The sequence below is a fragment of the Eretmochelys imbricata genome, chromosome 8 (genome assembly GCF_965152235.1).
Source record: "Eretmochelys imbricata isolate rEreImb1 chromosome 8, rEreImb1.hap1, whole genome shotgun sequence".
NCBI classification, from domain to species: domain Eukaryota; kingdom Metazoa; phylum Chordata; order Testudines; family Cheloniidae; genus Eretmochelys; species Eretmochelys imbricata.
In genome coordinates this window covers 45,248,532-45,273,575 of record NC_135579.1, presented here as the reverse complement: position 1 = coordinate 45,273,575, position 25,044 = coordinate 45,248,532, and the positions used below count along the sequence as shown (strand labels likewise).

The 25,044-nt window shown below is 43.3% G+C and overlaps 1 protein-coding gene across 1 annotated transcript; it reads right to left on the bottom strand.

Moving 5' to 3' along the window:
* Nucleotides 1-832: 832 nt before the first annotated feature.
* Nucleotides 833-8,644, bottom strand: TNFSF18 (TNF superfamily member 18). The gene is made up of 3 exons (XM_077825242.1): nucleotides 8,486-8,644; nucleotides 2,857-2,887; nucleotides 833-1,404 (listed from the first exon to the last, which is right to left on the bottom strand). The coding sequence occupies exons 1-3, from the start codon at nucleotides 8,642-8,644 to the stop codon at nucleotides 1,043-1,045; spliced, it is 552 nt and encodes a 183-aa protein (XP_077681368.1). The 3' UTR covers nucleotides 833-1,042.
* Between the last annotated feature and the right edge of the window lie 16,400 nt (nucleotides 8,645-25,044).

The window sequence follows — 25,044 nt, the reverse complement described above, 5'->3', positions numbered from 1 at the left end:
CTTCTCTTCCTTTAGTTCTACAGGTGTGCCCTCCCATCAATAGAGATATGGGTACCCCACTTCCTTTCAATGACAAATGTTACATCTGCTTATACTGCACAATGTAGCTATAGATGATAAGAGAATTTGAAGCCTGGTCCCCGTCCAGTCCAGATGCTGCTCTGTGTGACTTTATCTGCACTATTAAGTTCCATGTTACAGCACTGTATGATAGAAAATGGTGAGGGTCAATGGAACCCTGAATCTTAATATAGACACACAGGCTCTATGTGCCACCTTCAATACGCCAGCATTGGACTCAATGGTTCAAAGAGAAAATATAGTTTGCATTCATTCTGAATGCAAAACTCCTAAACGGTGTGAATCCCCAGGAATGATAGGGCTGGGTTTACACGGAGGGGAAATTGGGACAGCTGCATTTTCCCTTATTAAAGTTAGGTATGTATGTGAGGAGAAAAGGGGACAGAAAGGAGAGGATGTTCCACAGAAGCCCTGGATGGGAGCTAGGAATTGTCCCTCTGTTCCCTTTGCCTTTAAACATGTTGGTCCCTCAATCTCAGACAGGCCATTTTTTGTCCAGGTTATGTACAGTACATTGACATAGCATCTTTCATGTCCACGGATCCCCTAGGCACTTCACAAAATATACAAATGATAATCACTTTCACCCTGCACGGAAAGGCAGCCAGCTGAGGAGTGAAACTGTTTACCAGTGCAGAATGGGCAGAACATAGTGACTTATTTGCCTGGGATTTTAGAACTAACATTTCTAACACATCAAGGTATTGCTTTTCTTTGTTCACACTGTTGTTCTAAAAGTGTCTTCCTCTCATAACTTGTGACAATCTGATGTCATTACTGGAGTCGCACATTCACGTCTTGTTGAGCGTGTACCCTGAATCACTTCAACAGGAAGATGAGAAAGCCCAAAGAATCGTTGTCTTGAGTTTGATGCAGAGAAATTGCAAACATTTCAGACTCAGAGGTTAGATTCCTAATGTTCTTTGGAGGGTGAGAGAAGCTGACTCCAAGTGGAAGTCTGTTACATTTTGTACAGCCCCCAGTAAGTCTGATTTTCTGTTGAGATGTGTCCAAGCCCATTATTGACCTTACAGAACAGCTTCTCCCCCTTGCTCAGAAAATAAGGTCTCCCGAAATTGATGGAGACAGTGTCCTCCCCAGAATTTGTCCCAGTCATCTGGTTGAGGAGAATATTCTGATCTCTGTACAGCGTCATCGTAAAATAATCTTTTATTGTCTTTATGCGGGTCACCTGGGCATAGATGAAGTACATGCCACTCTGCAGGATCTCCAGTTTTTGGTCAGAGCCATTCCTTATGAAGCTACTGCAGTCTGTCAAGTTCCACTTCCATATGATGTAACCATCACGATCTTCTGAAGGTACTTCCATAAAGAAAGGAGACAAGGAAGAAAACAAAGTGAAAAGCATACAAGGTGGTTAATTATATTTCAAAGTCTACCCCGTTTCCTAGATTTTCCCTTGTCATTCTGTAAGTTAGTTCATCTCCCTTCTTACCTTTTTCTTATCTCTTTGATTTGAGGTCTTTGGGGAGGAGAGGGAAGGGTCTGAGCTATAAAATTCAGAGCAGGACCCAGATTCTGAACAATTCCCAGAGTTCTGGGCTGTTTGGAGCTGGGATTCTGTTATTCAGACCCAGATTCAGATTCTGACACCCATGAAGTGTGGGGATTTTTAGGTTCAGGGTTTTGGTCTGAGCCCATCTTACTTAATTAAATCATTCGACTGCTCTTCATGGGGCAGACCCTCAGGCAATCTAAATCAGCATGGTCCACTGGAGTCAACCAGTGGTTAAGGTAAAGGGCAGCAGGGCGAAGCCCAGCTCTCCCTCCACTTCTAAAAGATAAGCAGTGCTCTCCAACAACTAACTCCCTCTCCTCACTGGCCACTGTCGTGAGAGCATCTTCCTGTTCCAGTCTGCATTAAACAGCAGGCACAAATCCATCCCATCCCAGCGAGTAAACTTTTCACTCTAAAAAGTGACTGTGGATATGGTATTTCCTGACTCACCAGATCTGATGCCTGTGTTTGTGTTCAGAGTCGTATCTGCTTTCTATGCTGAATAACAGCATTTCCCTATTGTTTAGTCCTGTTATTGCTCCAGAGCCAGCACCACTCGGGGAGACTGCTAGAGTCTATCCAGGCACTCAGACATCATCAACAGAATTGTTAATGAAGGGTTTGTCTTCACAGAAAAATTCTGCTGATTTTATTATGTCTGTTTAGAAACTAATCTGGTACATTCTTAATTTGGGTTAAAAGGATTTTATATCAATTTAGCATAAGTCAGTAAGGAACTGACAAGCTAAAACAAAGTCTTGCTCACAGATGTAACAAGTTTCATTTTCAAAATCTTTCTTGTTGCTGCTGTGGTAAGCCAAAAGGCTTTAGCTTGATTTTCAGACCCCAGGATGAGATTACAGGCCAAGCAGTTAGGACAACCCCTCCCCCGCTTTTTTAAATTAGTAACATTTGAGAATTTGGTCTGCACTCACTGAGAGACAATAAATATGGAATCCCAGTATACTATTTGTACAGTCATGTTTCAAAGCAGAACTGCACTTTAAGAGAGATGATTCATCTGATACCACTAGCTAGTGCTGGGAATAGAACTGAGAAGCGACTGACACCCAGTTGCCTACAATAGCCACTAGATCACCTGGGTGTCATGTTTCTCTGTTTTCATTATTTACTGCTGTTCATAGATTGGGGAGAAATACTCCAGCCTGTTCAGTACCTTACTATGATCTACTCGCCTTCACCGCATTGTGTGAATGGTAAAAATCAGAAAACCATTCCAGGATCTTGATACTTACAAGTTGCATGAGCCCAGCAGATCTCCGGAGACTGTGAAGCGAAACAAAGTTTGGTCAGGTTTCAGAGTAGCAGCTGTGTTAGTCTGTATCCACAAAAAGAAAAGGAGTACTTGTGGCACCTTAGAGACTAACCAATTTATTTGAGCATAAGCTGTCGAGAGCTACGGCTCACTTCATCAGATGCATTCAGTGGAAAATACAGTGGGCAGATTTTATATACACAGAGAACATGAAACAATGGGTGTTACCATACACACTGTAAAGAGAGTGATTAGGTAAGGTGAGCTATTACCAGCAGGAGAGAAAAATAACCTTTTGTAGTGATAATCAAGGTGGGTCATTTCAATTAAAGTTTGGTCAGTTTGTTGCATGTTATGGCCTGGGACTTTGACACTTAGCAGCTAATGTTCTGTGTATGTTTGGGAGAAGTCCTGGGTAGCAGAAATCTGTTATCAGAGGAGACAGACTTCTATTGGGTCTCATTCAACTGGCTCTTCACTTTCACTGGAAAGCAGCTGCTTAACCCAAATGGCATCTCGCCCTAGGGCTGTTTTCATTTTAAATGTTGTTGGTGGTTTTGGTGTTGCTAAGAGTAAGAGTCTAAACGACACAGGATATCACCAGACATCACACAGCACTGGCTGGTGTCATGTAACCGTACCCCATGCTTACATAGTGTGTCTCTTTGTCACCCTCTAGTGGGTGAAGCATGTTTAGAGGTTTAGGAATCTGTTACTGCCCTCAAGGTAACAGCTCTGGACCTTTAGCTCTGGTGGTAGACACTCATATGTTTAAATGCAGAGATTCTGGGTTTAAACCACACAGATAACTCTCCAGCAACATTGTTACTCCATCTTTTCATGTGGCTTTGCCACTTTTTATTAAAAGACAAATTTTATTTTATCTTATATTCTGGTTTTAAGGAAAGACAGTTAAGAAATGTTTGATTTGGTTTATTTTATTTAAAACTGCAATAGAACATTACTTTTCAAGAGCAGTGAAAGAGCTAACAGTGATGTCAAAGAATGATCACTGAAATCTGAGTTAGCCCCCTGTTAAATGCTGCATTTCACAGATATAGTTTCAGGCTGTCTGCAAATTTAGGTAGACATTGTATCAGTTGTACTCATATCAGGTTTTGAAGATTTTCTTCCCAACTATAACAGCCAGAGACTAATCTTTTTTAAATGAAAACTAAAACTCTGGAGAACCACCAAAGGGTCTGTCTGAGCATGACCCTGGTTAGTCCTTTTTACTGCCCTCCCTTATAGGAAGGCCCCACAGCTTGGAAAACACACAGTAGAGTGAAAATGTGTCTGTTTACATCCATAAGTTGGTAGTACTCCATCTGTCCTGTGGACTGGCCAGCTGTCTGACTGATTCATAGGAAATGGGAAAAGGGAAGTAACTGTCTTACTTACAAGCGTAAACAATCAACATTTTCAAATATTAGTGTAAATCTCTTATGTTAGATAGCAGTGGCCTAAAATATTTTACATTATTAAATATATTATTAATTATTAATTGTTCATGGGCTTTTGCACCAAATATAAAAATAAACCACAGACATCAGTACCCATTGGGGAGCCAATCACCTCACTTCTTAATTGTGGCAACTGCAATTCCATTTCTTGGCCTCTCCCATACAGAAACTACCAAGAGCAACAACCCATGTGGAAAGATTTCTCCTCCTCCTCAATGATTATTATCTGTTATTCCTGTTGTCGTACCCTGAGCCCCCTGTCAGGACCCCCTTGGTGATAGGTGCTAAATACAAATATTATTAAGAAAGACAGCCACTGCCCATATAGTCTAAACATATTTTTAATGGGAATGAATTCAGACCCTGGTTACTCCTTTTTAATGCCCTCCCTTGTAGGAATGCCCCACAGCTTGGAAAACACACACAGGAGTGAAAATGTGTCTGTTTACATCCGTAAGTTGGCAGTACTCCATCTGTCCTGTGGATGCTGGCCAGCTGTCTGACTGATCCATATGAAATGGGACTTCAAAGGTCATTGCATTTGTACATTGGCCTAGATTTGGTCCCGTATCTCCTGGCATGAATGGCTACAGTAGTTCATTGTAGACGCTGCAACACAAAGTCCTGCCAGACTTTGCTTACAGTGGAAACATGCAGTATTTTACATTGATCTAAATAAGACTAGCGGACAAACACCTGCACCATTGTGTACCTTAGTTTTAACCCACTGATCCTGACTGGAGTTCCCATAACCAGTATTCTGCTTAGGTTCTTATACCTGGCCTGTCACTGTGGTATTTCAGCACCTGCTTCTAGCAACTGGAGGAGATAACTTTGTTCAAGGGACATGATGACTGACATAGCTTTCAGCTAATACGTAGCTGAGCCTTTCCTTCCATGCTGCCAGCGAAATGCCCACCGTCCAGGGATAATTCTATTAATTGACTCAGCTGCCCAAAAGATTGGGGTGGTCAGAACACCTTAGCTCAAAACACACAGGTGCCACTTTGCCCTTCTCTAGAATCTTCCATCCAAGGCCTCAAAGCCCTGTGACTAATCCTCCCACCCCCTGGCTCTCTCCATTGAAGTACAGGGTGCTAAAGTGATTCATGTGAAGTCACCAGAGCTGGCCTTATGGGTGAGCAACATGGGCAACCAATCAGGGTGCCATGGTCAAGAGGGTGCTGGTGCCCAGGCAGGGTAAGAGGTGAGCACCCGCCGGCTGGGCTCCGTTCCCCAGTTGTGGGTAGTTTCATTGGCACATGTGATATCCCAGCTCGGTGGAGGGGGCGGGCGGGGTGGGATGGCTCCAGCCATGGGAGGGGCTGAAATTCCAGGGTATGTTGCTGTAACTTGTGGCTGGGGAGTGTCTGCCCTGGGAGTGAGCTGCAGGAGCCCCAGTGGGCCTGGGGGAGGCCTGGTGCTCTGCAGGGCAGGCTTTGCCCTTGGGGTTGGGAGATCTGCTTCCACCCGATGTCTCCTGCCATCACCCTGGGCTGCCTGGCACAGCCTGCCCACCAGCGTAGCCGATCACCCTCCCCTAATGCCCATGAAGCAGGGGCAGATGGGGCACACCCAGGCTAGTGACGAACTCTCCTGGGGCTGCAGAGCGGTGTCCAAAGTTGGGTGGCATTGAGGAGTGGAGGCAGCGGAGCTCCCTGAGCAAGTTTCCAACAGCCAAGCTGGATGCATGCTGGGCTGGGCTTCAGTTTGTGCCTCACAGCGCTGCCATCCCCCTGGTGCTTCACACGGCCGCCAACCTGGCATTTTCACCACTGGTGCCAGAAGCTCAGGTGCTATGGGAAGCCAGCCCCGAGCATATGGGCTGCCTATGCCATTTGCAGCAGTCTCTTTTGTAGGTGCACATGGTCCCTACTGTGACTTACAAGCTTCTCCAGTAAACTTCAGGTGTGTGACTGGACTGTGCTTAAACTCAAAGAAAGTTTGCCCAGAGCACCATTTTCCCTAAGGCCGGCCCTAGAAGTCACAAATGACATCATCAGCAGGACTAGAGTTCTGCTCTCTTGCCTCCTACTTCATTTTGAGCTCTCAGCCATGCTTCATCCCCAGGATTGCAAGAAGGGCATTTTATTCTTTCAGCTTGTGAACGCATTTGGAGATGGGAGCAGGAGGAGTACCCCCAACTTACCCATTCCATTAAGGACCAGATTGCAAACTCTTCACTCACATTGCCTTTAATGGAAATACTCCTGTGAGTAATGGCTCGACATGGAGTAAGGGGCTCACAATCTACCCCTATGTAACAAGTTTGTACTGATGTTTACTCAATGGCAAATACCAAACTAGCAAACTTGTCCTGCCCTTGCACATGGATGGATTCAATCAGTTGGTCTTCCCCATCCCTAACTAAAGTGTGAAAAAAAAAAAGCTTTTGTTTATTCAGACAATGCTATTTCTGCAGTGGGAAAGAAAGGGGAAGGAAGTGGAACTCTTACAGGATGGGGTGTGCATTACTGTGCCAGTATCACGTGTGATTTACTGTCAAGCAGCATGCAATTTTGAGCACAGTGCATGTCATGAGGCTCCCGTGTTATGCCTCCAAAATAGAATGGTGGGAAGGGGAGGAGGGAGAACTTAAAAGAAAAAAAAAGTTGCACCAAGATTTTTTTCCCCTAAATGCTTTACAAATGGTGCTCCTGTGAGGTGCTGAGCACCCTCTAGCCCCATGGGAATTGAGGGTGTTCTGCATTTTGAAGGAGCGATCAGGACCTTCCAGGATGGATCTCCTAGTGTAACTCATGATATACACCACCAGCCACAGTCATCATATTTCCTGGAGGTGTTTGATGCTGAGTATCTAAATAGGGAACTTCTTCTTCCATTCCTGGAGCTGTAGCTGAAGACAGGCTGCAGCCCAGGTGGATGCTGGAAACATAACATCCAGAGCAAGCGTTTGGATTCTCCAAGAGGGAGTGTTCACCTTTTGGGAATGAGAGTAAAATTCCACGTACCAATGGGCTGTGCAGGGAGTGAGGGGAATCTGTAGCCTTCACCTCCCAAGCTCAGAACACTGAAGAGAAGCTAGAGATGGAGGAGGAGATCTTAGGCTACATTCAGTCCTGAGGTAAGCACATGCAACTCCATTGACTTCAGTGGAGTCACACCTGCTTGAACTGGGCCCCTTGACCTTCCCAATGCCGGGGCAGGATTGTCTGCTCAACTGCTTTGTCCAGCCTAGCTGCAAATGTTTCAAGTGACATGTTTCATGCTGTTCCACAGTGTCAGAGATCTCCCCAATGGAAAGTTTCTTCTGATAGTTAACCTATTCCTTTGCTCAGTACCATCCTTTTCCTCCTAGCTATACATCTCTCTACCCTCTTCTACTGCCTTAAAAATTCCTCCCTCTCTTTGGTGTTTGAACCCTTTGGATATTGGCCGACAGTTGGCATGTGTCCCCTTAGTTGTTCTGTGGTCAAGCTACAAATACAAAGACAACTACATTACATAAATGTTAGGTTAAAAGTCAAGCACTGAAAAGTTAGGAAATACCAGATTTATGGTTACCTGTGCAACCTATGCATTGAACAAAATAGGGGTCCTGTGGAAAAAGTAGCAATGTGATTGTGTAATTAAAAACTATCACAACACATCCAAACAAAGGGGCTGAATTAAAGCTGCAGCCAATAGGGGCAATTTTAGAAAACGCTCAGTGCATCCTGCAAGGTGCTGAGCATGCTCTGCTCCCATGTGAGTGCAGTCATGCCTCCACAGAACTAGTACAATGCAATAGAAAATTAGTGACTTCTCTTTACACGATTAGACTCTCTGAGGGTAGAGGTATGCTGAACCAATGGACTCCTAGTCTAGCCCTTTCCTTAATAGGTACTGTCAGATAATAAATAATAATAATGCACAACAACAGCTGGCATAGTAGGAAAGGACAGATCAGAAGAAAACACCGACTTTATCATTTTTAAAAAACAGCAAAATTAATGAAAGTTTCCCAAAAGAAGCGCTGAAAGCACTTGGGCCGTTGAAAGCAGTCTGGAGAAAGCATTGGCTCCAAGAAGGAACAGAATTAAAGGTTGCAATTATCCAATTCGATAAAGATATCAGTCATAATAAAAATAATTAATACTAATATACTGTATACTTTAGTCGCTGGTATTTTTGCACTCTCCTTACCTGGCTATGAAGGCACAGAAAGCAGGCTATCAAAAGTGGAACCACAACCAGTATTAAAAGAGCCAGAGCTGCCAAAGTGCAAAGGTTCATCCCATTGCATCGTGAATTGTTTGCTTCCCTGGGAATATTTCCATTCTCCAGGAAATTTGACATTTCCATGCTTCTTAGCTCTCAAACTGCTAGAAAGGAGACAGCTGAAAACCAAACAGCAACAGCAACATTTAAGAAATACTGCAAGAATTCCTGAGTTCTTGACACCAAGAATGAGCAGCCCTGAATGGAATTTATACACAGGGGATAAGATGGAAGAGGGAGGAGCTTATGCATTTGTTTCATCACTGTCTAGCTGCAGAAAGCAATTAGCCAGCATTTCCTCATGAAACTGATGTAGAGAACGGAACTCTCATTTGGCTCCAGGCCCAGAATGTGAAGGCGGCTTTGAAATGAAACTCAGCCAGCAAACTGCAAACAATTATGAAAAACCCCCAACATTTTCAGACAAGAGGCTGAGTTCACAGAGCTCTTCGAAAGAATAAGAGGAAGGGCAAGGTATGAAATGCACAAATCCCAGCATTTGCAATATGTTGCACAGAGTCTGATTGTTTTTCTCTTCAGAAGGATTTGTTTTCCAAGAGAGAGAGTTTTGGAAACTGGATTTAAACGGTTTCTCAATTTCAATGCTAAAAAACAGAACGGTAGTGCCGGAAGGCAGCTTTCCAATACACTAAGAGATTATGATTTGTATAGTGTGGCAGAGCTCCGACCTTGTCCCCGTGGGTCCCGCACTTCCAGGCGGTTTATGCTAGCCTCAGAGGCTCACTGCGACCCTCCACATAGCCCTTCTCTCTCTAGGGCCAGGGTTACAGTCTACTGAGCCCTTTTCATCCTAAGCCAGCAAGGAGGTTGGTGAGAGAACTCCCACAGTCTCTGTTGTCCCTACAAGCTTACTCCATAATAGTTTAGCCTCCTGTCCTGACAGGGGCCTATCTTCCCCTCCCAGGAGGTGTTTCTGTAGTGGCAGGTTGGAGGGAACCCAGGACCACCCTCTACTCCGGGTTCCAGCCCAAGGACCCTAATTGCAGCAGCTGATCTTTCACTGCCAGAGTTGCTACATTTCCCTGGGCCACTTCCCCACAGCTCTCCCGCTTCTCTCTTCTTCACCCTTACCTTAGGGCTCCCTTACCAATGGCTTGAGGGTGTCTTCATTACTCAGCCCTTCAGCTGCACTTCCTCTCCCCTAGCTCTCTTCAGCCTGACTTTGGAGTGAGCCCTTTTATAGTATCCGAAGGGCCTTAATTAGAGTCAGGTGTTCACATTAACTTAATGGCCTCACCAGACTCTTTGCAGGTTAATTGGAGTCAGGTGTTCTCATTAGCCTGGAGCAGCCCCTGCTCTGGTCAGTCAGGGAATAGAAAACTGCTAATCCAGTGGCCAGTATATCTGGCTTCTACTACTCTGTTGTACCCAACTGGCCTAGGTCTATCACAATAGTAAACACGGAACTAGACGAGATTTCAAAGCAATGACAGAATATAAACCACATTTCCAAAACTAGCCACCAAAATTGCATCCAAAAAGTTTGGCAATTCACCTTTTGGAGCCACCAACCCTATATTTTCATTTGTAAACAATGACTAGTGCATGTAGTTCCCCGCTCTGCACGCTGGAAAGGATCCAAAAAAGAAGAATGCAATTTAATTTCAAACAGCTTCATTGGAGCCATCTGAAAATTGTAAATTTCTTTCAGTTTGGAGAGCTTGAAATTGATCCATTTATTTTCCAGATACATTTCCATTTTTACCCATTTCCAAACATTTTAAATTTTCTAAAACAAAAATGAAAACCAAAACATTCTCCATTTCTGGTTTTTGAAAATGACAGGAAAAATATCATGTTAGTCGTTTTTAAATGGGAAAAAAGAAAGAAAAAAGAAAAAAACAGGAAATGGGGTGGGGAAGAAAAGAAAGAAAAAAGAAAAGAAAAAAAATGAAATGCACAAAATGAAAATAATTGTTAAAATATCAACCAATAGAATACATTTTGGTTTCCAGATTTTGTGAAAATTTTGGGTTTTTTTAATAGAAGGAAATGAATTGAGACTTTTTTATTTAAAAAACCCATTTTTGACAACAAAAAAAGTCAATGATTTAAATAACTTCAACCAGCCCCATTGCACCCATTTTACCAGTGTAACAGGGACACAGAAAAATTTTATTCACACATTTTAGGAATCCACTTCTGCAATCCCACACACCCTCCCACCTCCCCACCCCCTGGCCTTTGCTACAACAGTGTGTTAGGAAATGACAGCTCCATAAAACAAAATACAACAGAATCTCTCCGGTTTGCACTGATCTGGAGATTCATTGAATATTATACAAAATTGCAAAGTAGAGCAAAAAACCCCAAAAAACAAATCAGCCAAAACAACAACCGAACAATCAAGGATGCTGCATTAAAACACACTTTGTGGGGCTATTTCTCATTTACGCTAATTCTCTTTACACCACTTTGGCAGCGTAAACAGGCCTTAAAATAAGTGTAAGTGTAATTTACATTCATCTTAAGGTCCCTTTGCACTGGCAGAGAGAGTTGCCCAAACCTGGCCGAATACATTTTAAATAATTTGGAATATTACACTTTGTAACTCATGGGAACTCTCTACTTTCTATTATAAATTTGCGTTGGTGCTTACTGTGTGCTTACTAGAACTGTGTCGTTGCCACAGGAATTCAGCTCTAGATTTCAAGCACCACTCAGTTTGTAGATACTGTCTTATGGAAATGTCCTGTAGATTTTAACAAGGTTAAAAGCCATAAGAGTTCTATTGAGAAAAGGGGTCTAAAGAAATTACCACAGAATCTCCAGCTGTTTCCTAATTTTTTCATATGTAAAAAATGCTTTTTAAGAATCACCTGCCTGATTCCCATAATGAGCACTTAAGTTGATGGCATATGAACAGTCAGAGTAAATATAAATGTCTTTTACAATGTGATCCTCTCCTCATGGGATACTACAATAGATATAGTCCCACCCTCTTAATTAACAGCCATTGATGGACCACCAATTTGCAGGTGTAATGAGCAGAAGGCTGCTTAATTCCTTTCCCAGTAGAGCTAAACCTTTGGGGGATGGAAAGGAAATAGGATAGCGATGATAGACCAACAGAACAGGGGAAAGAGAGAACCTGTCATACTTATGGCAGTTCCTGCTGAGAGGAGGGACACTGATTTTCAGGGAATCAGAGAATATCAGGGTTGGAAGGGACCTCAGGAGATCATCTAGTCCAAACCCCCTGCTCAAAGCAGGCACAATCCCCAATTTTTTTTGCCCCAGATCCCTAAATGGCCCCCTCAAGGATTGAACTCACAACCCTGAGTTTAGCAGGCCAATGCTCAAACCACTGAGCTCTCCCTCCCCCAAAACCACTGAGAGGGTGAAGCAGTTATGAACTAAGTGAGGCTGTTGCAAGAACATAGACTTTTTAACATAGACTTTCACTACCCAGGCTAGCGCCATTCCCCATACCTGTGGCTAGGTGAGGGGAAGAGTAAAATGGTTGGATTTACAGGTGTCTGTTTCCCCACTTTCTTAAATAAACAGCACATGGTTTAAGCTGCTCCTCTGATAGTTGCTGAGTATCATCCCAGAAGATGAGACGGGTGCTACCTTCCAAGATGGAGGACAAATCAAGCTAGGGATGTCAAGGTCACAAAGCCTTAATATGTGCCTCAGACTACAGATAAGGCTTCAAACTGGGTCTGGAGGTCACCCTCTGGCCTTCCAAACATTGGGATAGAGTGACCCATTAGTCCCTCAGGTTCCAACATGCCAGCTGAGATACCCTGTTAGCAACACAAAACACTGCCAGACTTCAGATCAGCCCCTTCAGTTCTGTCTCCACACTCATAAATTCACCTCCCTCTTAACCTTCATCTGCAATTCACAAAAAAAGAACCGGGCAATCTTCATTTTGAAACAAAGCAATGCAGGGTTCATGTGAAATCACATCAGCAATGCCAATGGGCTTCTTAGGGGATTATATTGTCACATTACAGTTGAGCAGCTAATGAGAATGAATAAATATTTGCAACTTGCAAGAAAGTGTTTTATTGTTTGCTGAATTATGCATGGGGTCTGGCTATTGAAACATCAGGCACGAAGTACAGTAGAATGACATTCACAGGATATAATGTACTAAAGAACATTTACAAGGAATCTAAAGATAAGTACACTAGTCGTGCCCCACCACACACTGAAAAAACACCCCGCATTGGAAGAATGGTATTAATATTGCAGTCAGGTCAGGCACTCAAAAATTAGGGAATGCCAGAATTACAGATCTGAATTAATTAAGCCCAGTGAGATATTGTAGAGGTAAATATTATTATCCCCATTTTACTGGTGGGAAAACTGAGGCAGAGACTAAGTAGTTTGTCCAAAGTCACAGGATAAGTAAGTGAAAGAGGGAGAGAGACAAGGACTGAGCTCAGGAATTCTGATTCACTGTCTCCTTCTTTAAGTCCCTAAACACATTCTCTCCCAAAATTGTTAGCATGGGTAATTTATTGTTTCTATTGACACAGTTATGTGACTGTATCATTGTGATATTGGAAGAGTTTGTAATGGTCTGTCTCTTTAAAGCCACCCTACAACTGTAAACAGACCCTAACAAGTTTGTGAGTGTGAGTCAGCAGAGCATGAATGTACAGTGTGTGGAGCAGGCTGCGGGTAGTCTGCCAAACAAATAGCACTGGACTGTTCCTCTGTGCAGATGTGTTGCTTCAAGACAGTCATAACAACAGAGAGAGTGACCACATGTGCAGGTGCCTCTGGGACAGAGTGAGCTGGTGGGATACGAATGGTGGACTGGAAGACTGCGTCGGCGGGTGGGATTGGAATGTATGGCAGGGTGTGGGCTGGGAAGAGTGGGAGGGGGTGGGTGTGTGAATGTTAGGGGATTGCACATGTACTGGGGAAAGTGGGTGGGGGAATTCTGGGGGAAGTGGGGGAGTGGATGTGCATGTCGAGGAAGTAAGTGTGCTAGAGAAAGTGGAGGGAGTGGATGGAGTGGAGGCATGCTGCCAGATGAGGGTGGGGATGGAAAAAGCTGGGGAAAGGAGGTTGGGGAGGGAGGTTTTGCATGTGGGCGGGGGAGTCAGCCTGCAGAAAAGGAGTCCTGTGTGGGCTGGCCTCAAGTCAGTGCCCGATAGACACAATGACTGCACAATGGTGAGCTTGGCACTTTGTACCTCATAAAATGCCTGCCATAAATATAGCTATGTGACTTTCACAGTCAGTAAGGGCTGCTGGGTAGTTTTGATTGCACGTTCATAAACTCCATTGTTATTGCCTCCTCTCCCCCATGGATCCATGTGTCTGCGTGTAGTAGTGGAGTCTGTCCAGAGGCAGTGGTTTTGTTCTGTTTTACTGGGGATTGATTTTGAAACGTATGAATAATGAAGACTCCCTAGCAGCACTGAGTTAAAACTCAGTGTCAAAGACTGGACCAGGTTTTTCTCATGTAAACAAAAAGCAACTGTAGCTCCATTTTCCATTTGTTTTCTTCCTCATTTCTTGACACTTCTCAAAATAGCTTAGAAAGCTAAATGGCTCCCGCTCTGGGCATGTGATTGTGAGATGAGGAATGTGACTGCCAGTGACTGGATGCTTTAGCTGGGCTAGGCCTTTCCCCTTTCCTTCCTTGTCTGTTCCCAAGGGAGGGAAATGAATTAATGCAAAACACTCCTATTAAAGGAGAAAGGCTGGAACCCCCATGAGCCAGCCTGGGAAGGAAGGAGGCATAAGATGAGATTTCTGTTAAGCATCATCACAGATTTTTAGATGCCTAGGCGGAGTTTGACTTGTGTATTTGGGCTAAGTATAGCTCTGACTTTCAAGTTTGCCAATTATTAGTGGTACTTAAATGACAGTGTACTTGAAATCACAAATACAGTTTACATGTATTATTTAATCAGCCTTCATTTTTTGTTTTAATTTAATTATTTGACATGTTTAGCAGCTACCACAAAACAAAATTGAGAGCATCCATGTAATTGTGAATCATGTCTCCCTGGTTTTAGAACTACATAAAACTCTGGGTGGCAGGGAGGGATAGCTCAGGGATTTGAGCATTGGCCTTCTAAACCTAGGGTTATGAGTTCAATCCTTGGGGGGGCCATTTAGGGATCTGGGGCAAAAATTGGGGATTGGTCTTGCTTTGAGCAGGGGGTTGGACTAGATGACCTGAGGTCCCTTCTAACTCTGATATTCTATTCTACGATTCTATAAATAGTGTCTTAATATAGAAATACTGTATTTACCTTAATGTAGATACAATCTTCTTTCCCTTTGGTTAGGGCCAGGAATAGGTCAACCTTCCTTACAGAAGTAACCCCCCTGAAGTAAATGCCTGCTACTCTCCAAACATCTCTCTAGTTGGTAGTTGTTATGTAACAGAAGTAATACTCGAAGCCTGCCTCCCCTACAGAAAACTATTCACAAAATGTTCTCCAGTGAGATGCCTTTTTTGAAGGGGAACTTTTTCCTGTCGAGCCAGTGAGGAATTCTTTTCTATCGGAATAGGCTAATTTACTTTTTCCTGCAGTCTTTAATACTTGGAAAATATGGTGATGAATGCATGTCTGTATGGGAGAAATTTCAATTGATCAGTTTTTCCATGCTCACTTGCTAGCTCTACATGCCCATCTACCCAGCCATCCTCAATTCAGAAATTGTGACATCAAACACAAATGACAGTTTAGGAATAACAGGTTCAAACCCACAAAGATCTTGATAACTAAGGCTCAGAACAGGACAAAGAGTGTTAGTGAAATGGAAAAATATTTTTTACTAATAGAGGTTTTTTACATTGTTACCAAATGACAAAACTCACCTTGAAAGCATATGCTTGTGTCTTGTAAATTTCAGGTACACATATATTAAACTGAGAATTTTGATTATTTTTTCTCTGTATTAAGTCTCCCAGGCATTGTTTTTTCCATGGAATTTAGCTAATATTTTCATCTGGAAGTGTTGAATTTGCAGCTGTATTTATTTAATAAATGTACCATAAAACTGGTGGCCTGTTGTCCTTTAGAATAATGATGTGCATGATATGAAGCAACAGCATATTGGGCCCCACAATATTTTACAAGTGGCAATTCAAAACCCTGAGAACAAGTTTAAGCAGAGAAACCTCCACGTTTTGCTGTATTGTTGGAAAACAAATAGAGGAAGGGATTATCCGGTTCTGACTTTTATACAAACAACAGGTCTTGTTAAAAGGAAGTTTTAATACCACAGTTATTACATTTCACTACTACTGTGTAATCACTAACAAGAAAAACGAAGCACTTAATTTAGCATTTATACAACACCACCTCTTTCAGGTCCAATTGTTAGACCTTAGCCTTCCCTTTTCTATAGGTTGAATATTATTAAATCCACCTTCATGAAATGTCACATGTACTGAACAACATAATTTTTGAATATCACTAATGTAGGTTTTATAGTTGACTTTATTGTTTTTATAGCCATTCAGGGCTCTAAACCCCCAGATTTTTTCAATGTTGACCTTTTAATTTTTTTCACACAATCGGAACTAATAAAATAGAACAGTTGTGGCCGTTGCTTAATTTGTAATGAAAGAGGTGCCGGAGCTCAAGGAATTTTTTTACATTCATAACTGATGCAGCAAGCCCAGAGGTGCCAGGGCTATGAACTGCCAAGCCTAGAGATGCCAGGGCTTAGCCCTGGCAAGCCCAGTTACAAATTAAGCACTGGTTGTGACTTTTTAATGTAAGGGGTCTTGGAGTTTCAGTATTTTCACTCTGCTGGATACTAAAACTAATAAAAATACATGAGATTTCAATTATTTTCTATATTAAATAAGACTTTTCCCCTTTTTTCTTTTGGAGCATATATTTTGTTTGTCATTTCTGCTGTGAAGGAGGTAACTCTTAACCTATATGTTTCTAAAACAGTTTAAAAAAATGAAAGCTATAGAATGTTATTATTAACACTATCACATCGTGGTTAGAGTTTACAGAGCAACATGCATTTAAAATAACGGAATGTAACAGTCTTGTAAACGCTACAAGATCAATACAAGCAAAATAGCTCCTTGAAGGTTGTAGCATAGTTTCAAGTTCTTTCTACAATTTGCCTTATTTTATTTTATCTGAAAGATCACAGGGGAAAAATAATACTTTTTAGGTCAGTCCAAGCGAAGTTAGTTCACAGATAAAAACCTTTCTTATTAGCTCACAGCTGATTTGATTAGCCAGTCCCCGGTTAAATTAGCTGTTACTTATACTGGAACCATTCCTGAGAACCATGCAGAAGAGAATTGTGAGTTGGCAAGAGGCGTGGAATGTAGAAAAGACTGGTATCTATGTAATGCTTTGGGGTGTATGATACCGAGAACAGGTTTTCGATGAAAGCAGCGAAGTGGAGGTGGCATGTGGTGGGGTGTGTCTTGAAAAATGGTTGTGAGTTCAGTACTGAAATATGTAGCAGCATGCAAACAGCACAAAGGAAGAGAAGACCACATATGTTCACTAGCCATTGGTGTCCCTCAGGTAAGGAACGGTGAGTGCGTAGAAAGTGTTAGCAATTTTTTATCAATATATACAGTCTGTGGGGGCAGTGCCTCCCCAAGCTGCCCCACCCGCCCACCCAGTCTCTGCCCATGGTTAGAAGTTGTGCTTGTCTGTCATTGCAAGAGTTTCAGCTCCTAGAAGGAGAAGGTTGGGTTGGGATGAATGTCACAGATCAAGGCAACTGCACCTGCATTTCTCCTCTGAGGTACCATGAGGGCACCCGCTCTCAGGCTTCTGGGTACCCAGCCATTGTCTGTCTTGGTTGGAGACTTGCATCTCCCTCCCTCCTGACCAGGGTATTTTCAGGCTGAACAATTCCCTGCCTTCACTGTGTTATGCCCTGCACAGGCAGTCTGCTTACACAGACCCACTTGTTTTCTCTTCAGAGATCTAGAACAGTGCCGTTGCCAGTTATAAGTTACGCACACAGAACTTTCTGTTCAATCCTAGACTATTCTTAAGGTGAAAGCACTACAGAGAAAACATATTTAAAACAATAAATGAACCTACACGCATGTGAACAATCTTACCAGAGATTCCCTCAACGGTCTCCAACATGGGCTTTGGCAGGTGAGCCCTTCACACTCCAAAAAGGGGTCTCTTTTTGTGGTCACAAGTTCACCACATCCTCAGCGCAGAAACTAACACACAGTCTTATGGGCCTCAGTAGGCCTGGCCTTTCAAAACCTTCCCTAAGGATCGGGCCCTCCTGTCCATTGGCTGGATCAAGAGGAAGGCCCTGAGCCAGTTTAAACCCAGGCTATTTATCCAAATAACCTTTCTTTGTCTGTTGGTTCCTGGAGAATTCAATTTGAACTAATATACATGAGCATCTCCAGGGGTGGCTTCAAAGGGCTGAGAACCAGAGGAATTACATTAGCATCCGCCTCCTTCTAGAGGAGTGACATGCAATTCCACAATAACAGGTACACAATTCCATTTGTAATACAATGGACCCCAAAGGTATTAAGTCAAATTCAATAAGGTTTAATTTAATTCAATAAAATTTATCTTAATTCCATCAGGTTTGTCCAGGGTATGGCAGGCTAGTGTCAGTCTGTCACAATGAGTCCATGTGATAAATTTTGGATAGAGATCCAGATCCCAACTCCAGGGACATTCAGATGGGAGTGGAGTCAGGGGATTGGTTCAGGTCCATCTGCAGTTTGACATAGTCCACCGCTATCCCAATGGATACTAAAAAGCAAGACTGCCCAGAATTTATCTATAAATATCTACCCAGTTCTACTCAAAGAGACACTATGATTTCTCAGAAACATTTTGCAGGAAACAGGACCCTGAAATGTATCTTAAAACAAGGTATATTTGCTATTTCTGAGCCATTGGCTGGAGCCTCCCATCTTGCTAGTCAAAGTACCCTTGCAGAATAAAGGTCATGTGTGACAATGGCTGGATGGGAAGTCAGCATAATTGGCTGCAAAGCAATCTTGCAAAGCCTGTCTTCGAGTGTATTTATTTCTTCACTTATGTGAATGCCTTACAATGTCGTGTCTGGAAAACACACCTTATGGGCGATTTAAAAGGAACTCCATCTATTTAGCGTATCGAATAGAAGGTTCGGAGACAACTCGATGATGGTCTACAATTACCTACATGGGAAGAAGATGGCTGATATTAGCGAGCTCTCTAATCTAGCAAAAGGAGAACAACAGCTGGACACTGAAACCTGAAAAATTCAAACTGGAAATAAGATGCACTTTTTTTAACAGTGAGGGTAATTACCTGTTGGAACAACTCACCAAGGCACATGGTAATTTCCTCACCACTTGGAGTCTTCTAGAAGAGATGCTATAATTCAACCCCAAGATATTGGGCTAGATGCAGGAATCACTGGGTGAAATTTCCTGTCCTGTGCGGTGCAGGAGGTCAGACTAAGTGCTCATAATGATCCTTCTGGCCTTAAATTCTATAGACTGATTCTCATTTACACTAAGGCCCATGTACATTACTCTGGCAGTGCAAAGGGTCTTTAAAGTGAACATAACTGCAATTAACACTCTCTTGAGGGCTTCTTTACACTGCCATGGTGGTGTAAAAGGGCTTCAGTAAAAATAGGAGTTAGGCCCGACGTCTCTGTGAATCGCAAGTTTCAAACAAAATGTTCCAATTTTAAAAGAGCTGGGATCAAGCTGCAAAATTCAGACTGAGAATGCAAATTCCCAGTGGTTTAGTGGGTGTATAGCTTGCTCCAGCGCTTTGCCTCTGTTCTCATTTTACAATGTATGCAGCCCTTTTTTTATGATGATTAAATCAGGATGGGAACTTTATGTACTCTGCTGCACCCTGCTAGGGCCTGCTTCTCATTTACCCTCCGCCTACGTCCTTTAACTGGTCTTATCTCCTCCCCTGTGGATCAGGCACAGAGGGGGACACATAATGCCTACTGAACAGCGGGTGGCCTCTGCACGCAGCATTCTCCTCACCCCACTTGATGCAAGGTAACAAACAGGAGAATTAGGCCACTTTACTGAAGTTTTCTGTCGGAATATGTGCAATTCCTCAGGCACGCATTGCAGGCTGTTATTTGCAGCCATCTCTTCCGACAGCCTCTTTGCAAAAGAGCAGAAGTGATTTTCTTTTGTGGCCAGCTAGAACAAGCATCAGCCATGATTTGCCTATTCCATTCCACATAATCAGTGTGCATGTTTTACCAGATCCGAATGACTCACTGCTACAGATGACATGTTGCAAGCATAGTTGCTGGCATGTTTAGAGTTGCTGCTGCATAGCTCTCATTGAGTAATTTCCCTTTCTACAGCAAACTGATCTAAATCTGGCCAACAAAAGTAACTCTTAGCCGAATCTGTTGTTTTCTCTATGCCTTCATGGTGGTCATGTTGTTCAGGCCACATCATCACAGATGTACTTGTTCGTATTACCACCCATATGCCCCAGGTCTCACCCAACTTCACTTTTCTAGAGAACTAAGGACAAAGCTTCTCATCCGCTATATGATTTGGCTATCTGGTAAAAGTATATTGTATTATGGGCATAAACTGGACTTAAATGTTGCATAGGCCTTGAGGTAGCCATCTGCACAGGGGTGAATTTCACCTGAGCTGAATGTTTATGGGCCACAGTGGAGATGACTTTTGACAGGGCTCTGTGTTTGAGTGCAGCTCTTCATGCTCCAGTTTAGTTTCTAGGCAACTGAGCCCAGGGCATTTCACTTTCAGAAATTGTAACTTTTTCCCTTTTGCAGAATGTTTGCTTCCGGGAAGGGGTGGGAGTGGGTTGACATGTTTTCAAATGCTACAAGTGTCTGTAGGTTTGAGGGGAGGGAAGAATCTTGAAAAGCCTGCTGGGGTTTCAACCCAAACCTGTAGCAGTAAAGAGAGAGAAGTGATTTGTTGCTAGGGTTCCTTTGGGAGACCCAGAACTTTGCCCATTCAAATCTAATCTGCTTGCAAAGTCCATTTCGTTTCTATGTGTGTGCTTTTGCTTTTTCTCAAACAAAATGCATTTTTACTCTAAAAAATAATGCCAGCGAACTACCCTACAATAACAAACCAATGTTCATAGCCCCTGTGCTCATGTGAAGCCTATAACAAACTTTGAAGCCTCCCCTCCTGCTGAAAGGGTTGCAAAGAAGCAGGAGTCGGAGTCCCCATAATGAATCACTGACAAGAGGGACTTCCCTGCAATAGAAAGAAAAGGAAATAATCAGAGATTTCTTCCCAGCCATGCCTCTGGCATGATTTCATGCCAGCCAGAGTATTTGCTTCTTTCATTGGCCTGCTGGGGAGCGTCATAGACACACTAAAAAGAATTTCCAGCTTTAATGGCTTCATCGATCTTTGTTTCTGTCCAAATATGTTAATAATTAGCCCCAATGCCATACATTCACTCACGCAGTCCCAGGATATTTAGGACAATATTTTCAAATGTGAGCGTGTATAGTTAAGCACCTAAAGTGAATAGGAGCTGGACATCAGGCCACGTTTCTGTAGGTGCCTACATATTGATATAGATGCATAATTTTAGACGCCGAGATATGAAAACTATTTTGGCTTTATTGCTACGCATGTAAGGCCTGAACCAAAACCCAGTGAAATCAGTGGGAATGTTACCATTGACTTCCGTGTGGTTTGCCTCAGGGCCATGTAAAAGAGGGAAATTCTGCCAGACTTGCATTAGGGCTAACAAGCTTGCGGACAGCACAGGAAGTGGGACTGTTGCTACAATAGGCAGCACTCCTGCTTCTGAGTCATTTCTGGACCACTGAACTGGCTTTCAGGTTACAGATTAAAATTGATATTTTGAGGATTTGTGGTCATTAAAATTCCTATGGTAGTTTTTGCAAGAGCCAAGTGCTAACCTCAATGTAATGGTCAAATTCCAATCTGAGTAAATTCTGACTCCCTAAATTCCCCTTTGCAGTTTCACATGGATACAGCATTCTTCACTGCCCGTTCTAAACTGTTATGTGGTTTCACTATATGCTACTGTTGGCAGAGCAGCTGTGTTTCATATATTCATAGATTTGAAGACAAGAAGGGACTGTTATGATTATCTGGTCTGACTTTCTGCATAGCCCGGTCCAGAGAATTTCACCCAGTGATTCCTGAACCAAACCTCAATGTCCCTAGGTGAGCTGCCCCAATGGTAAATTATCCTTCGTGTTAAACACTTGCATCTTACTTCCTATTTTGAATTTCCTAGCTTCGACTTCTAGAAACTGGATCTTGTTATGCCTGGAGTAGATCAGAGATGGCTTCCGAAGTGGCTGCATTTCAGGGGTGGAGAATCCTTGTATAATTAATAAAAATGTATTACTTTACATTTGTAAAATGCTTTGGGAGCCTTTGGGCTGAGAGGTACCCTGTAAATACTAGGTGATAAAGATGGCAAAGGTTGTTATACTGCATGAATGACTTAGGCCCTGATCCAGCAAAACAGTAAGCACATATTCATAACCAACAGAATCTCTTAGCCAAGGACATTTTTATAGTCACAAATGTAATTGCTTTGGAAATGCGCAGGAATTTTATTCCAGGGCATCACAAGATGTTTCTGTACTTTTAGTTTACAAAACCATTTAATTTACACACCTATTGCGTGTGGTCAGTGGATTCAGTTTTGAGCATAAGCACATCACTTCTGAATTTGCCTTTTTCATGATAGCAACTTACTATCTGCTCTCTTGACTCAGATCTAGTCCATCAAGTCCTGTATCCTCCCTCTAGTAGCAAGCAATAAATGGTGCTTGAAGGCACCCACAGTGCGCTTTACCAGTTGCACACTTCTATAAGTAGAGTCGTGCAAAATTTCTTCCTGCAGATGATAAGCTTATGTCCTGAAACATAAAAAGAAAAGGAGTACTTGTGGCACCTTAGAGACTAACCAATTTATTTGAGCATGAGCTTTCGTGAGCTACAGCTCACTTCTTAGTCTCTAAGGTGCCACAAGTTCTCCTTTTCTTTTTGCGAATACAGACTAACACGGCTGTTACTCTGAGTCCTGAAACATGAGATTTGGTCAACTTGATCACTATAAATGTTCATTAGTGATCTTAAAGTTATGCCCTTTAAAATTCCAGCCTCAGGCCCCAGGAGTCTATGCACTATGGAGAGAAGTATTTCCTTTGGTTCTTAATTCCCTGTCTTTCAATTTCATTGAGTGTCCCCTTGTTCGCATGCTGTGAGACTCGACGATCATGGGTTTGTAATTAGGACTCAAACGTGGCTGTTTCTGCTTCTGTCAGGCTTCCCCCTGCTCAGAGGGATGTGAAACCCACTGTTATGTCTGACTGCAGCTGGGTGTGTCCCTACCTGTGTGAATGCTGGTGAAAGTGCAAGCTTGGAGGGCTTTGCAACTTGTCACAGCAGCACAGTGTGAGAGGGTCAGAGGGCTCAGTGGTACTCCACTTCCAGGTGGCACCCTGGGGGGAACCCATCACACTGATCACCTCACAATCTTTGTATTGTATTTGTCCTCACAGCCCCCCTGGGATGCAGGGCAGTGCTATTATCCCCATTGAACAAGTGGGGCCCAGGGGCCCAGAGAGCATAAGTGACTTGCCCAAGGTCACCTAGGGAGTCAATGGTGGAGCAGGGAGTTAAATCCAGGACTTGAAAGACCTAGACTAGTGCCCTAACTGCTAGACCACCTTTACTTTCCCTGTTGCCACAAGGAAGGTGTTTGAATCCAGCAGTGCTTATCTGCTTTCTGCTGCTGGGGAACAGGGACACTCCACCAGAACTCCACTGCTGCAGGGTGACAAGGAGCCCCAGTCATGCTCCTCTTCTCTGGCTGCTGTCTCTCCAGGTGTTTTATAAAATTTGCAATGCGCCAGAGGCTCAGCTGGTGTAAATTGGTGACGCTCCATTGACTCCAGTAGGGCTAGGTTGATTTACACCTAGTGTAAGATCCTAGTGAGGATCTGACCAAATAAAACATTTGAGACTTTCACAAACTCCTGGATTCTGCTGGCTCCGGATAAATAATCCTAGTTCTTCTCACCTCTCACCATGTCTTCAATGGCATCTTCTGGACAGCACCAGGGCTGAATGGCCTTTTATAGCTGCATTTATAGTGAGCTGGATTTTCTCCCCTTTGCATCATTCAGGCAGCCCAGAGGAGCCAAAATCTGTTCATAGCTGCCCACTTTCCCTCAGCTGGCGTAACCCTGGCAGAGCCAGCTCAGACACCCACCACTGCCCAAACCTGGGGGCATACTGAGGCAGGCAGGGCTGCTGCTGCTGGTGTGGTGGGGTGGGGTGCAGCTGCACTGCTCTGCTTCTTAGCTGGTGAGTGGTTCCGTAGCAGCAGCTGTGGCTGAGGAATCAGGAAGTCATAACTGCCCCTCCTGCTGTTCTCCTGTGTGGAGTAGATCTCAGCTCTACTGCTAGTCTGCGTGAGTCTGGCCTCGAGCTCGAACCCCCTCAGTTGCCTTTCTCAGGAGCATTTCGTACACGGGCTGTGCTTGCGGTGCCGAAGGGTCAGCGGTTCCAGGCTGCAGAACAGAGCAGTCCTGTCAGAGCTCTTCCCTCTGCTGCTGCCACCTCTTAACACTAGAGATACCTCAATTTAGTCAGATAATCCTACTCCTCCTGCTCTTCCTCTCCCCCGCCTTCCCCGCTGCCCCACAGCACTGTGGTCTCACAGCGGATAGTCACCTTCCTCCGCTGTCTTTCCACACCAATGAGAAACTGCAGAATGGGAATTAATTTGCAAACCGGACACCATTAAATGAGGCTTGAATAAAGACTGGGAGTGGATGGGTCATTGCACAAAGTTAAAAACTATTTCCCCATACTAATTTTCCCCCTACTGTTACTCACACCTTCTTGTCAACTGTTTGAAATGGGCCATCCTGATTATCACTACAAAAGTTTTTTTTTCTCCTGCTGATAATAGCTCACCTTAATTGATTGGTCTCGTTACAGTTGGTATGGCAACACCCATTTTTTGACGTTCTCTGTGTATATATGTCTTCCTACTGTATTTTCCACTGCACGCATTCGATGAAGTGAGCTGTAGCTCACGAAAGCTTATGCCCAAATAAATTTGTTAGTCTCTAAGGTGCCACAAGGACTCCTCAGGTTTTTTTTGCTGATACAGACTAACACGGCTGCCACTCTGAAACCTGTAATAAATGAGATTGCTAATAACTGCCTGGAGCACAGTCTAACTGCACCCTGGCAATAATCAGTATACGTAATCACCGGTTACCTGGCAGATTCTGAGCATGCTGAAGCTGGGGATGGCACCGGTGTACAAATTTCACACTGCTAGCTACACTCTTGCTATGGAAGTTGCCAGGGTTGTACTGGGAACAGAGATCTCTGGAGGTATTATCCAGAGGATGTTATGAAGGCCAAGACTATAACAGGGTTCAAAAAAGAACTAGATACATTCATGGAGGATAGGACCATCAATGGCTATTAGCCAGGATGGGCAGGGATGGTGTCCCTAGCCTCTGTTTGCCAGAAG